Below are 16,450 nucleotides of genomic sequence, written 5' to 3'. Positions count from 1 at the left end.
CCCTAGAAATATCAACTGTTGAATAATCCTGAATCACCTCGACGCTGATTTGGTCGATAATATATACGGTGTACACCTCGCCGAGACTAGGGCACTGGTTATTTCGGGCTGGATTATACGTCTACACCTCAAGTTGATGACGCATTATCGATCCTGCGCTGATGACGTGCGTTATCAGCCGCCTTTGTGGCTACGGATTCTAGAGCCGGGGCGAAATTATTCCAAGCTTGAAAATGCTTCGCTGTTTCATATTCACGTCTCACGAATCCGTGGACAAAATTTTAAACCAAGTCGTTGATTTCTCCTCGCAATAAAATCGTCAAACTATCGTCGCTGTGATTTAACTAGAATTTTATTACTCAACCAGATTCCACTTCGCTGTGATCATCTTAGACTGTCGTTAACAATCAGCCAGGTGCTAGGGGAATCATATTGAATTGGAATTAACTTCCGCCACGTGCGCGGGCTCGTGCTCTTTCCGTGTCACGTTTCAGTTTAATTAGTCAATACAATTCAATACAAGCCTAAAAATAAGGAAATTTAAACATTTCATACACAGGTAAAAATTTAACGTATCGAATCGTCTAATGGAAATAGTGATTCGAGAAACTGAAGTACACTGTAAGAACTGCAAAACAATTCCCGTTTTATTTGTAACTGAATTTGAAAACAGGACACATTTCTTATTTTCATCTTAGTTGAAGAACACTAATAAACCAATTTTAATCGACGCGATCTCATATGATTCTCCGATTCAAATTGCGTTATATTTCATAAATTGGCATCTGTAATGAATGGCCAAAAAAGGGTCGAACGATGCTGAGACGTTAAAGATATCCAATTAGCGGATCGTTTTAGATGCGGGGTATTTTCTTTGTTCGGCTGGAGTGAAAAATGGGCAAATACCAGTGCTGTGTTCCGAGGCCTAAAAGTGACAGTTATTGCATCCCGTTCCACCCGATTTGCCAGCACAGCATGACGTCATTGAACGACTGCAGTTCGATCTCTTCTATTGCGAACTCTGCCTTCGAACGTATTTTCCTCTGACGCGATGCTTGTCATTAAAATACTGCAATTTAGAATTTTATTGTTCATCGAAATTGGCCGGAGTTCGTAATTAAAATAACTGAGATCCGGTTGTATCGCGAATCGGTTAACTAGGCGATAGGCAAGAAGGTTGCGGACGGACAGTACGATTAGGCGCATACTTGTGTAAAAGGTCAGAGCTTGAAGGCCTGTTCCAACGACAATGACGCCACCGAGATATATCCAGTGTCTAACAATAAGCAGCATGTTCAGAGTATCCAGGAATCAATTGCTCACCGAAATTCCTCAAGTTTTAAAAAGTATGACGGACTAGTCACACACCATAACGTCATTATTGTTCTTCAAAATCGCAAGTAAGATTGTTGACTATGGTACGTGTATGGTTAGACTTACGTTGTTTGACGTGAACAGATGATACTCAAGGAAGATTTTATCGTACTATGAAGAAGAAACACGCGTTATCCTATTCGCGCCGCCTATATTATTTATTAAAAAATCCTGTTTGTCTGTGTTTTAAAGTATGCGCAGACTTCACACTCTCTGTAAAAGTACCGTCCATGATTTATGTGATTCCTCATGCGAATGTAAGCGTGTGTCAGTTCTTGGAAGACGCTAATAAGAAATACATTTTTTTCTCCCGCTGAGGAATGATGTTTCAAAAGCATCCAGCCACGTCAAATTACTTTTTGTTCGAGCTCATAGACAGTGTAAATTTTTCACCGCTTCTCCTGAATTCATAAATCACAGTCCAGATCGAGTGAAGACCAGCTTGCGCAGGTATATGCTTGAAAATGGAAATCTTATCTAGAGCTTAATAACACTGTTATGCAAAAAAAAAAAAAACTTTTCTTTTTCTTATTATTATGTATAATTCTCATAGATTTGATGCTCTCGAATCAAAATATAGTACGAAAAAGTATGTACCATGTATAATTATCATGTAATGATTTTTTAAGGGCGTTTTAAAATGAAAACACTTTTCGGAGGATGATAACGTTGACTGACGGATGAAGCTTGCATGCAAGATCATTAAAGACATAGAGTTTTTCTCGACTATCTGAACATCTGCAAATAGAATAAACAAGTAGACAGCATCAAGGAGTTTTTTTTTCACAATATATGCGTACAAGGCTTTGTTTTGACCAAAGCATAGTGGCTTACAAAGTAATTTATAACTCGCGGTTTAGAATACGGATAATATAATTTGATTAATGATTATAGCTAAACGTATTAGACAATGTTTTCTTAGAAATAATTATCATTGACGTGTTAGTGTGTGCGTATATCGACATAGAAAAAAGATGACTGGTTTTCTTTTCCTCAATAACCAACAACGTTTGATAAAAAAAAAAAAAAAAAAGTCTCATCCAAGATACGATCAGTACACGTAATGTCATATGTGCGTATCAATCCCTATAAAAGTAGCAACTAATTAATAAACCGGTATATATAGCCTGTTCATTTCGCTTTAATCTAAAGGAGCTGCGACCGGAGGTTACAGACGTGGAGGAAAAAGACTCGCCCAATGTCCAAGAAAACGTCGAGGTTTGTTTTGATACGTCATGTCATGTCGGGGCACGCACTGTACGCACGATGAGGAATCTCATCGTCGGCAGAGCCTTGATAATGCGTATAAGAGTAACGCGTAGTTTACGCGCGCATCAGACATGAAGTCATACCCTGGCGCTAATTTTTTTCCGAATCATTAGTCATCTGTTCCTGTAATTTCTCAGCCGCCAAGGCTTACTGTGAGCCACCCTGTTCAAACCCGCCAAGTCACAGGTAAAAAACAGCCGCGTATGGGACTCAAGCGTTCCCTTCACGCGCGGAATGTAATTGTATAGACATGTATAAGGACGATAGACGTATGGGAATACCGCGAAACCAGTTGGCGTATTTACAACAATAAATAATATGACTTGGTGTGAACTTTGAGCAAATATTGTACCTCGAATACTACGCATCCTAGAATGCAGACCTGCGTATTTCAATATGTGAGCTCGTAAAATTGATGTAATACACGCACACACGTGGACATTTGATTGTTGGGTGATTTGCTGAACAAGAAAATGCCAACCTCATAATTCGTAATCGCATCGACGAACAGAGCCGGGTGTACAGACACCTTACATCCGCATTCACATTTCTCGTAACCGCAACTCTGAGTTCAGTATTATGTACGTGTTGGGCACGTATGTACCTGTAAACGCGCATTTTATGCTAATGATCCGTAGCATTAATGATGAAATAGAACCTTTGACGTCATTTGTGCGTACCTACAACAATATCCGTGCGCAGATGCTATTCTACGAAATTTCGTCTCGTTCACGGATTGCGGGGAAATTTTATGCAAATTCTTTGTTGTCACTGTAAAAGGAGTGTGAAACAAAGTTTACTGTATCGTGTAAAAGAATTATCATTTGCTTGGTTATCGGATCACTGTTTACATGCTCAACGGTCCATTTATCTTTTTTCATTATATGTTCCTGTACCAAGAGATGACGTTTCGTGACGCATAGAATGCTCTCCGGTTCAAAGCAAAGATGCAATACTATGTATCTAGACTTTAAGGACCTTGCGATGATGCACTTATATATGATTCATCATCCAAAGTGCAGGAGATTTTATCAATTCAACCGCTTTGTAAAGAAATTCCATTCGTGGATTTTTATTATCCTTGTAAAAGTTTCCTGTAGATCACCCATCGCAGTAAAGTTGATTCCTTAACAGAATAATGTATATAATATGTTAATGAGAATATATAAAATCATTTCTATTATACCAAATACTACAAGTTGTAGCGTAGTTTCAGATTAATCGTTTATTCGATTTAAATAATTGAAATCTCTTATTCATCTGTACGAATGATACTCGTGCCGAACATTTGAATTGGAGAACTCTGGATAAATGCAAAGAGTAAATTAAGCAATCAACTTTATCGTCGACTAGGAGTAACTTGAGTTCTAGGAAACCAGTTTCAGTCCACAGATTGTGAAAAAGAAGTAATAATAATCGGGGACTGAAAACCGAATAGTGCGAATATCTTAATCTCTCGTTAGCTTGCAGATTGCGGTTCTGAACGGAAGATACGCGGCATTTATTCATTCGTCAAAGGCGTACAGACGCGAATTGGATAAAATGTGAAGTGGAAACAGAGATCTTGAAAACTTTCATACCACTTATCGCGTTATTTTTGACTATTCAGCTACTTAGCGTGCTTGCGCGTTAATTTTTTGACCGAAGCCTGTACCTCTGTAACCCCTCATCATCCACCGCTGCTTGAAATACCGAAGCAACCTTATTTTCCTACAGTCAACGACAGTTAAATAAATAACCGGAAGATCGTAAGTTCTCGGAAAAAAAATCATAAAATATTTGTTAGCACGGGATAATCGATTTAAAGCAACATTCAAATTGAACAATGAACAATCGGAACGGATACCGAGGCTTCCGAGTATGTACGTTATACCTACGCTTCGTTCTGTAAAGTACATCACGCATTGCCTTAAAAGAAACTGTTTTGTATACCCTAGTGAGCAGCTGCGTGTTCCGTTGAAGGAACTTAAAACTACCCTCCGCATAGGCATGCATTGTGCACCATTTATACACATGTGCAACGCCTAAGCCACGGTATAAACATTCCTCTACAGAGAATAACTCGAGGAGACCTGGCAGCGTGTCTGACAAAGCGATCCTAAAATCGCGGCAAGTATAGGAGCGCGTTTCGCGATGCGGAATGCACAATTCCGCTCGCTGGATGATTCACAATCAGAGTACTGAAAATGGGAATAAAATAACAGTAAATGAGGCAAAGTGCAAACTCGAAGATTATGACGCAGTCTATAACGCTACGATAACGAAAAAACGTGTAACGATGCAGAGAATCATATGTCTCTCGAAACATCGAGGTCCACGTAGGTATCTAAAACGCAAAAAGGGGTCTAAAAATTCTACACAAAATTCTGAACAAAAACATTCCAATACATTTCGTCATTTCTACGTCAAATGAAATATAACGCATTAGATTGTTTTTCTCCAAAATTGCGTCTAGAATAGTGCTGTAAAGACCTTATCCGCGATTGAGCGACGCAGACTTTAATATTTGGCGATATATACAACGTCGTCGAAATCGACCAGGGCACCCTTTGATGTTTACCAAACGACTAGTTTCATAACAAGGTCATTTCGCGTAGGTACGTTTGAAAAAACGACGCCAGGGTGGGGGTTCTTCACTTGTCCACCTCTCCTCTCACGGGCACGCAACGCGTATGCATACCTAGTTCGCTCGACCTGCGTACTGCCGGACATTCGGCGACCACACACAACACGCACACGCATCGAGTGCGTAAATACGCTCATACGTAAACCGTAGCGTGCAGAGGAACTTGCAGAGAAGAGCCGCAGTGAAGCCCGGGCGTCGCGTCGCGCGGTTCGCGCGTGTGAACGGTGCCTCGTGACGTCACGGATCGCCCAGCCAATCGCCGCTCGGCTACGTGACTCATCACGCGGCCGACGTACACGCGGAGAGAGCGAGAGAGGGAGAGAAAGAGAGAGACCCAAGTCACAACCTCCCGTTCGGTGAGCGAGCAGCGCCGAGTAACGAGGACCGCCAGCGAGCGCAGAACACGGTGAACACTTTGCCAGTGTAAATCTAATCGAGTCCGACTGACGTTCGGGCTCAGAGGACGGATCAAGAGAAGAGAGTTCGGTGTTTGTTTCCACGAGATAGCCAGTGTTGTTTTGATGTGGTGTTGATTGCCGGACACGATAATTTGTGCCGATCAGCGAGAAGAGATTGTCCTTATCGAAGCGATAGTTTTAACATCGTTGTTAAAGTATTTAAAGGAGTAAAAGCAGTGGTGACACGCGATTTATCCATGTCGTTCAGCTGAGGAACATTCGGAGTGTTGAGTTGACTTTATCGACTCGACGATTTTCGACCGTCGGATTAGTTGGTTCAAGGAGAGTTTTCTACGAACGGGTACCAAGATGAGGATTAAGAAAGAAGCGCCTTGTCTGGTGCTCCGACTTGTTCCGTTGGATAACATCGGGTCTTGGGGTACGTTTATTGTGTATTTGTGAAATCTAGTTCTCTGCGAAAACTGTTGAAGATAGAGAGAGAGAGAAGAAAGTTTCTCTTTCGGACGCGAAAGGCTCGCTCGTTTGCACCTGCGATCCGAACTGTCTCGAAATCTCGTGACGGGGCTCGCTCGATTCACCGTCTCGTCCAACGAAGCAATGAAAACAGTCGCGTAACAACAAGTATAGCAACTCTACGACGGTGTCACGATGAGTCAGAATCAGTGAGTCGCACGCGTTCCGTTTAAGATACCGAGGACCGTCGACCGTCCGCCGATGAGTCGACCGACGCTCTAAATATCACGCCGAAGCCTCGATTGTTTTCTATGAATCAAAAAACACCAAACAGTTTGTTTACTACGCCGCGGGATGTGCTTATCACCATTCGTTCACTGCGGACGTCTCGTCAATAGAACGAAAACTGCGGACTTTATTTGGCGTCCAACGTATACGCACTCATTCCCGCGAATTATTAATTCTCTGATCATTATCGATGCGGATATGATGCAGCGTGCAACCGTATATATAACAATTGTTTAATGAAACGTTCTATTTCGGTCGACGTTACGTGTCGCCAACAGCAGGCCGACGCTCCTGATTACTTGTGCGCTAACAATCGGGTGAGAAATTTTCGCGCTAAAACCAAACGTTTCACACGTACTTACCATACGGATGGACGAACAGAGCATTAATCATCGTCGCAAATGTTACACGAAGGTGTCCGCGTGCCAGAAGATCATTTCAAAAACACACCGGCTAACATGTTTGTTTATTTACCCGGCATGCCCTCCTTTTTCTTCTTCTTCTTCTTCTTCTTGTTCGTCTTCTTGTTCCGGGCAGCAACGCGGCGACGGGTTGCTCGAACCCCCGGTGTTTGCAGGTACGCAGCCGGTTACTACAGCGGTTCCGAGTCCTCTCTAAATTCTCATGCGCAGGTATTCGGTGACGAAAAAATGAGACACGCGGTGTATATAGCGACGAAGTTGGCCGATGGCGTGTAGAGCCGGATTGGCTCGGTTTGTGGAGGGAGTCGCAGCAGCAAGTGACTCATCGCCGGCCCAGGCCAGGCCTTGCTGTTACGGGCTGCAGGTCAGGATAGGAGACGCATTTAGCCCACATTTATTCTGTTATTTATTTATCCACTTGCTCATGCCGTTCGTTTTATTCCTGCATCCTTATAAACCGTTGTTTTATTATTTCAGCATCGTTTTCACGGTCAATACTTTGGGTATAATCCCGTTCACAGTTTTCGATTTCGTAGATTTTTAGAACCGTAGAATTTTGCGTCATCAATCTTTTTATCCACAAACTTACCCGAAAGTATTATGGAGAATTTTTAACCACAATCCGAACGAAGGCTTGTATTTCGACGTAACTTTCAACGGCTATGCGCATCGTTGCATCCTAAATCGAGTCGAATCGAATTCTGTGGTAACCGTAGAATCCTTCGGGTCTAGAACCGCGGAATTCGAAGAAATCTCGGAGGTATCGGGTTGTTTTAAAGGTTCATGAAGATCCTCGTATTTCAGCGTGAAAATCCAGTATGGCGTCCCAGACGCCCGCTTCACGGTTCTCTTGTTTTCTTTCCTTCCTTCTTTTTTTTTTTCTTTTCCTCGTTGCTCTAGGAAGAAAGGAAGGAACCGTTTTGTTGATGAACGGGAATTAAGTTATAGCTGGACGCATCGACGGATATGCATGCGTGCCTGTTATTTAACGATGGTTTTCATATACGGTTCGCCGTGATGTCGTTAAGCACGATGTGTTTATCAATGCAACCGACGTGCGCTAGCGCCTGTGAATGCATATCTACCGGCGGCAATAATAGCTCGAACGTATATATAAAACTGTTACAGATGCATGCACAGTGTTACACATGTCTATGTAATTTATATAAATATATATATATATGTATACGCGTGTATGTGTGTAACGAATAAGCGAAAGCGAAACTCGCTCTGCAGCATGGCGATTCGCGCGTGCCGATGAGTTTACTAATTAACCCCGCAAAGCGTAATCACTCTATGTATAGCGCGGTGTACAGCATGTGTGCAATATAATGCGTATTTATACATGAATCACCGTGGACTGGGAATTCACAATGAAGAATTCTTCCAACTAGTGTCAGTCACCTAATTGGCACGTTATCTTTCCTCCACTAACCCCATATATGTATAATGTATAAACATACGGATTACGCATTAACTAACCTTTTTTCATTCATTCATACTTGTTACTATCTCGTGTCATGTTCCGCCTCACACTGCAGCGTTTCATTAAATTACCTTCTGGTGCGATTAAGAAATTGATCCCAGAAGTTGCTACGTACAAACTGGAATCCTGAGAAAACTTGAAATTCCTCTGATTTAAATTTCATTCATTCGTAACAGAACATCACAACGATTATTCTGAAATGTGTTAATTTTCTTCTTCTTCTTCTTCTTCTTCCTCCAAGTGTTATATATACATATATATATAATGTAACATGAAACGTCGACTGATGAAAACTTCGGTTTATTCCTGTTGCAGGTGGTCACAAAGAATTTCACAGGCGGCACAGAGAGCTCTGCGAAGACACGCTACTTCCGCCGAGTGGTTCCGCCGCCGCATCTTCCGCGGTTAGCGGATGTCCGAGTCCCGGACCGGGATGCCCGATGCTGGGTGGACCGCCGACGCCGCAGCCCGCCGACATAGACAACCACCCCGCGTCGAGGGTGTTGCCGTTCCTTTACCTCGGCAACGGCCGCGATGCGGCCGACCTCCAGCTCCTCAGAGCCCTCGGGGCTACCCGCGTTCTCAACGTCACCTCCCAGCTTCCTGGGTACCACGAAGAACGCGGGATCACCTACCGCCAAATACCCGCCTCCGACTCCGGCCACCAAAACCTCAAACAGTACTTCGAGGAGGCCTTCGACTTTATCGGTGAGTTGAATCTCTTTGCGACCCTCTTGCCGACGCGGATGATTAGCATTGTCCCGGTAATACCGGGTACCATGAGTGAAGAATCCTGACGAAAAACACTGGATTCCTAGTTGCGTTGTTGAGTATCGAACGGGTGTAGGTTATATGGAATTTTTGTGCGTTACAAATTTACTGCCAGTATTCGACGTTTGTGGTATTGAAAACCGCATTTACAGATGTAGAGACCTTATTGACAGACTTACGACTCACCAAGTGGGGAAAACACGTGATTAAGATGATAGTTTGCATTGCAAAGAGCTTGACGAAATTTTGTGTAAAAACCAATTTTCATATATTACCGGAAGTATATCTGAGTCATTGAGATTGTACTCCGTGCAAGCACGATGTGTCGATGAGAAAAACACAATTTACATTGTGAAATCTTGTCAATTCTGTTCTCGGGAATGGTATAATATCTCTGAAATAGTCATCACAAAACTTAGATGAGTCAATTTTTTATCTCGAGAAATATGCGGGTTGTTTGTCGCACCTTTGACACGGTCTATCAAACTATTTTGTTTGTCATTTTTTTTTTTTTTTTTCCTCTTATATTTCGAAGAACGGTATTATTCGGATTGAAGAAAAATTAATGTCAGTATTTAACGATCATTATTATATATAGAATTTATATAACACAGTATAATAGATAAGAGTAATTATTTCCCGACAACGTGACGAAGAAAAATTAATGGAAAGAAGTAAAGAAGGAAATTATATGATAAGTTCCAAGAATTACTACAGTAACTATTCCAGAAAATTGGCAAACGCGTTACTACCTAATCGTTTTCCTCACTTTTGTAAAACAACAATTTACCGACGTAAAAAAATTAAAAAGAAAAAATTCTTCCAACGGCTTTGAGGGGCGTTCCTCTTAACTTGTCTCGCCGCCACGCTGGGTGGTGCTGTCGCACTAACAAACATGCACACACGTGCAGAGAATGGGGTGGGATAGGGTGGGTATCTCTTGCACCGGGCAGACCGCCACCAGTTGCGCGTTTTGATCCCTCGTTTCCTATCCGCGCAGCCCTTGCTTGCCTCCGTAGCTTTGCGGCCCGAAAGCCTACACGGCGCACACACTCAAGCGTGTCGTACTCTCGTCCATAACACGCTTTTAAAAACACGCGCGGGCTACCAGAGAGAACTGGCCCGATGAGTCACTCTTTCGTGAATGGCCCGAGAAGCGGGGATCGGAGAAGGAGAGCCAGAGTTGGAGAGAGACGGAATATCCATACGTGTGTGTATATGTAGGTACATATGCGCGCTTGAACGCTCTTCCGCACCCTTCGTCGTTCAGGCTCCTCTCGTTGTGACTTTTCTCTCTCTCTCTGTCTCTCTCGTTCTCGCTCTCTCTCTTTTTCTCTCTCCCGCGTCCATCGCACGGTGAATGGTTCGCCGGAAACGGGTGGTTACACCCCACTTCCGGTGGCCTAGCCGCCGCCTCTCTCGCTACAACGAGCAGAGCACGTGGAGCACGCACACGAGCATCTCAAGTCCGTTGAGAAACGGTGTTTTGAAAAAGCGAATGGATTTTAGATCGTAATTTTTAACGAGTTTTGACCTTCTTTCTTCATTCGTAAGCAGAATTTTTCATTTTACCTGATCTTGGGTTATTCTATTTCTATTCTTCTATTTTCTTTTTTTTTTTTCTTTGAAAATCTAGGTTTTCAATTATTAATATTCGATGTGTACCTCGTATCCCATATCTCGGTATTGGTTCTGTTTCTGTTATTACTGCTATTCGATTCTTGTTGTTTTTTGAAGTTGAAGGAAATAAAACAAAAGGTGGATATGTAAGTTCATCATCAAACGTGCAAAATTAGCTAGAAATTGTCAAAAAAGAAAGAGAGAGAAACAAAGAGGCAAAGTACCGAAATTAAATGGCCCCCGTTATACTCGAGCTCAAAGTATCTTATGTTAGGCAAGTATCCGACATGTGCGTATGCACATAATACGCGTTATAACAGAGACGAAGGAAGGATGCGGGCGATGCATGCAGCAGCGGCAGTCCAAAGCTTATACTTGGAATGACTCACCGGCGCGATATGATAGCGGCGTTCCCTCGTGTTATGTAACTGGATCGGTTGTTTGGGTTACGAGACTGTTTCGTTCGTTATAAGCGTGTCGTTGTCGTTGCTTTGGCGGTCCGCAATTTTCTAGATTTAAATCACGGGGAATCAATTCATACGACTATTTCGATCCAATCAATTAATGCACAGCCACAGTTGTCGGTGTTTTGCTGTCTTCTTCCAGAGTTACGCAGAAACTTGTACATACGAAAGCTAATTTCTTGGATTCTAGGATTTTCCCAGCGGTGGAAATTACGCGTTATCCGTTCTTGCCGTGTTCTTCTTCGACATGACATAGCAGTGGGTAAATGTAGAGCTCTGCAAAATAACGTGTTGCCATAATAAAATCGCAAGCGCGTCAACAGCGGCCATGTCGATTTTCTCCTAACGTTCGAACTTGAATTAAATTAACAGCGAAAACTCGCCCTAGAATTTATATTACGTACACAGTTTGTGATTTTATTTAACCGTTTACAGTTTTGTTTCAAACTACCGTCTCCCGGAAATCAGATCGTAAAATTTCCTAACCTAACCGTAACCTAGATCGTAATACACTATAGTGTAAAGAAATTTGATAAATTAATGAACCTGCTCTGACTTATAACTAACCCGTCCGTCCGTATTTCTTTGTTGCAGAAGAAGCGCGTAAAACCGGAAGTAGCGTGCTGGTGCATTGTCAGGCGGGAGTATCGAGGAGTGCGACGATAGCGATAGCGTACATAATGCGTCACAAGCAGATGTCGATGGTGGAGGCGTACAAGTTGGTGAAGATGGCGCGGCCGATAATAAGTCCGAACTTAAACTTCATGGGACAGCTTTTGGAGCTTGAGCAAGGTCTTCGGGCAGCCGGTGGAGTCGGAGCGCCTCAAGAGGAACCGAAGAGTTGCCATCAATGCAGATGGAGTCATCAGCAGAACAGCGAGGAGGTAACGTCGGGCTGCAGCGTATGAGAATATAAGCTGCGTTCGGGGCTTGTTTTCGAAGGGAACACGCCGCCTCGAATTATTGAACAAATCTTACAGTTACTGCACATGGCCGCTTAATAAGAGTTAAGAGACGACGGTGATTTGGACAGGGAGTGGTACACGTGACGGATGATCGGGAGTGGGAGTACGAGATGAGAGAATCTAATAATAAGAGAAACGAGGGGAGAAGAAGATTATAAAGAGAACGAGGGAGGAGTGGAGTGAAGGAAAAGCGTCAGAACTACCTTACCTTAATATACCTACATGAACTACATATCCGGGATCGCGTTTGTGCGAAAAACGCTAAACCTTGAGCTAAATATGTGCCTTGTTCGCCTAAGAACCGAAAGGCTGATCACTATTAATTTATTAGCGAGAAAGCGAGTATATGTGAAAGACAAAAAAATAAAGAGGAAAAAATAAACGATTGGAAGAAGTGACTATATGGGGAGATGGAAGAACCACATTTGCCTTCTAGATAACAAGATACAAGATACAAGAGACGAGATTGAAAAAAAGGAAGAGAGCGAGAGAGAGAGAGAGAGATATAAAGGGGCGATTGCGTGCGTGTTTAAAGTATAATGTGAGTGACGTATCACGCGCGCCAAGACGCGTTATACCTTATATGATAATATGTAATTTATTGAATGAAAAATGATACGAGGAAGAGAAAAGTTGTAAGAGAAATAACGTAGTGAAAAATAGAAAACGATTACTGAAGTCTGTTCAAAAAATGGGAAAAAAAACAAAAAAAAAAACAAAACAAACAAAAAAAAAAGATTACCAAGTAAAATATTTTTTAAAAGTAAATTATGTTTGGTATGTGAAATGAATGATTGCAACACCACCAATTGTGTCAATAGACGGTGACACAAAAGAAGGGTAGCCAAAACGGTGCAGCGGTGTGGCTGCTGTACGATTAGATTCGTGATTGAGCAATCAAAAAAGTTCAGAAAGATTACTAGGATCATTTGATTTTTGGCAGAAATTAGAGTTCGGAAATATAGACGTCAATTACGTTTAGATATTTTTCCAAACCGATGGAATTCGTGAAAATCCAGAAGCACATTGAATTCCTCAATTGAAATTCATAAATCATACTTTTACACGAGCTTCGACCCGTTTTCATGACGAATATTTCCTCACTCTGATTCTAAGCCGAAATTTTTTTCTTTGATACTTTCTAAAAGATCGATCAAACCAATTCGCATTTCGCAAACACACCGTACTAAAAAAATTTAAGAAAGGGATTAATTATATGCAGAGGTACTTATTGATAATTATATTGTTATATACGTAGAAAGATGTGCCAGTTGAACAAAGCTTCTACCTGCTGCCACGAATCGTTACAGCTACAATACATCAGGAATCACATATTCATACAATGAAACTATTTCAATTTTGGGTTCGATGGTAATTTCTTTTACCAACAAGCCGGATATCATGGCGGTAGAATAAATCTTGATTCAATTGGCATTTCGTCCCATATCGCCCTTACCGCGCGACGAAAGACTGAGTATACTTTGCGAAAAATTATAATTGAGTTAATGACTAATATCGAAGAATAATAAGAAAATTGTATGCACCGATTGGCTGATTCATAGTGAGATACATAATCGAAGATTGTACGTTGAATTGCAGTGCGTGGTGAACGGGTCAATGCTTTTTTGTCGAATTTTCATGACATTGCTTCATTGCTTTCGATAACTTTCATGTCATTTATTTTTTAGACAAGTGTTTCTTTCACGATATTCAGGAAAGAATAATTTAATAAAAAACAATCATTAGGAGAAGCTTGAAAGAAATTTGGATGCTATTAACAGCGACAGATCACTGACCACTCTTTGAACGCGTGCGCCCTTCGATTTTCATGTATGATTAGAAGTTTGGGTGGTCGTTAAATTTTGGCATCTACAACGTCGATAGTATGAACAGATCTTGCAGATGCGTTGCAAAATATGTAACATGTCTTTGATGAAAACCCGTGCGTATCTGTAATATGTATAAAGCGTATATTTTAGATGTGAAACGAGAATTTACTATTTCAGTCAGATGAAGTGAAATGTGTGATTATGACGACGATACGCGCATAAGATATCGGGTAATACACATCGTCAAATGAATAAGATATGTGAAGTTTTAAGTGCGATGAAATAGAGTAAAACGAAAAGAAAAATAATAATAGAAAGAAAGGAAAAAAATATTGGCGGCATAGTCCTATGACGGAGGCCCCTTATCTAGTCGTTTAGTTTGTTGGGACTAATTATTTGAGTGTACATAATAATAATAATTATAATTATAATAATAATAATAATAACAATAACAGTAATGTTTATTATTGTAACGATAATATTAATAATACATAATATTAGTACGATGTGGAACACAATAAGGAAAGAGATAAGCTTATTATAAGCTCCTGTACGATGAAACGATTGAATGCGGAAGTATAAGAGATAAATGTATAATGATATAGGTATAATAATAATAATAATAATAATAATGTATACATAAAAACAGAAAACATACGAAGGAGAAATTGTAAAAAGAAAAAATGAAAGATGATTGAAACTAGTAAAAAAGAAAAAAAAAAAAAAATACAATCATATTCAATCAAAGGCTGTGTGTAATAAAAGCGAAAGAGATCGCGATCGCGTCACCGGCTATATGCACTACCACGATGGAAAGAAATGGAGACTAGTTTGCTCTGTGGAAATTTCTAAACTCTACGTACCTATACACATATTACGCGAAAAGACTTTAATCCGTAATACACGTCGTTATATACTTATGCATAAATGCTTCCTATAATTCGTTGCACCTGTTAACAGAAAGCATGTAAACAAACCGTTGAAAGTTTGTCTAAATAGCGCCAAAGAATGGTGGAATGGAGTGTTGGGGTCCAACATATTCTAAACATACCATCTGGTGACAGAAGACAAACCGAATACACTCGCAACAGGGTTGTGTTTAATTTAGTGTACATAAAGAAATCTTCTCTTTTGTCTCGTATTTTTTACTCTATACATAAAATCAATGTAATTCAAATAAAAGCCCAAAGTTTTTCACGAAATTTTCCGTACTTGGATAGTAATTTCTTTACAATATGCAACATTACGTTATACCCCAAAGAACTATCAGCTGATCAAACTCTTCGGCGCCATATTGGATCAGCCACTCGAATGTTTATGTTGGATCCCAATTGGACGACGACTGCTTTTGCCTAGATCAAACCACCAACGGTGAGAGCGTTTTCTCGGTTTCACAATCACTTTATATAGTCGATAGCTTTGCTGACAATTTTTAATGTTTTCGTATTAAATATTAGCGGACTCTAGCGCAAGCGGTGCAAGCCGGTTCTTAATTCAGCTTCGTTGCAGTATCTGATTCACCTATACTTGAAAGTGTTTAATATTTTCAACTTGGAACGCGTAATGCGTTTCAGTTTTTTTTTTTTTTTCTTCTTTTTTCTTTCATTTTGTTTTCGGAGTCCGCTTATCTGCGTAGGTATATACGCACGTAATTCGTGATTGAGTTATTACGCGGAAACGGGGAGGCATACAAACTCACAGAATGAAATGGTTGGTACCGAGTGTTTCTATTTTGGTTGGGGATTTATATCAGAGGCGTATGTTTCTCAAAGAAACATGCCTCTCAGTTCCTCGTCACGCCGGTATTTTATGGCTAATCGTAGTCCTCGAGTTTAGAGACAGAGTAATTATTATCGACGAACCGTCGGATTGATTCAGTTAGACTGCACCTCTGCTGATCAGATCGGATCCCAACGATTTTGTAACATATAATTTTACGGTATATATACATATATATGTGTATGTATATGTATGTATATATATATATATATATATATATATATATATACAGTTGTATAAGCAGTTATACACACTATAAATTATAAGCATTGTATTATATATCAAAATTTATTTAGTTATTTTATGAATAAAAATCCAATCTCTATTACTTCGGTTTTTATTTCCCGTTTATTATTTCTTACAATAATAATTTTAAATAATTATTTGTAAGTTAATTTTGTGTGGAAAATAATGCTTAATAGTAAATTGAGTCCTTGTGCAAGTAATAATCAGTATCACTGTAAGTCACTTCAGTTTCTTGAATCACTTGACATTGGAAAATATTTTTATTAGAGTTTTCTACCCCGAAACTAAGAAAGTTTCTTTTCCTATGAGAAAAATGTGCTAGCTAATCATAACTAGGTCGTGACAGCCTAGAATTTCAAAAGCCCAGAATTGTCGGGGAAATTTGTGATAGTTTGAAGCATTTTACGAATTAATCGTAAGATATTTTTATTCTGACATT

General features: G+C 40.5%; 1 protein-coding gene across 1 annotated transcript in view; it reads left to right on the top strand.

Annotated features, from left to right (window-relative positions):
• Window positions 1-13,478, top strand: part of LOC124409672 (dual specificity protein phosphatase 10) — an 87,224-nt gene extending 73,746 nt beyond the window's left edge. Inside the window, exons 4-5 of the mRNA XM_046887446.1 lie at window positions 8,653-9,045; window positions 11,787-13,478. Of these exons, the coding sequence (XP_046743402.1) occupies window positions 8,653-9,045; window positions 11,787-12,100 (707 nt within the window). The 3' untranslated portion in view covers window positions 12,101-13,478. The remainder of the gene's footprint in view (window positions 1-8,652; window positions 9,046-11,786) is intronic.
• The last annotated feature ends 2,972 nt before the right edge of the window (window positions 13,479-16,450 follow it).

Source organism: Diprion similis, chromosome 8, assembly GCF_021155765.1.
Source record: "Diprion similis isolate iyDipSimi1 chromosome 8, iyDipSimi1.1, whole genome shotgun sequence".
Taxonomy (NCBI): domain Eukaryota; kingdom Metazoa; phylum Arthropoda; class Insecta; order Hymenoptera; family Diprionidae; genus Diprion; species Diprion similis.
The sequence above is the reverse complement of the archived record's forward strand: the minus strand, read 5'-3'. Positions and strand labels throughout refer to the sequence as shown.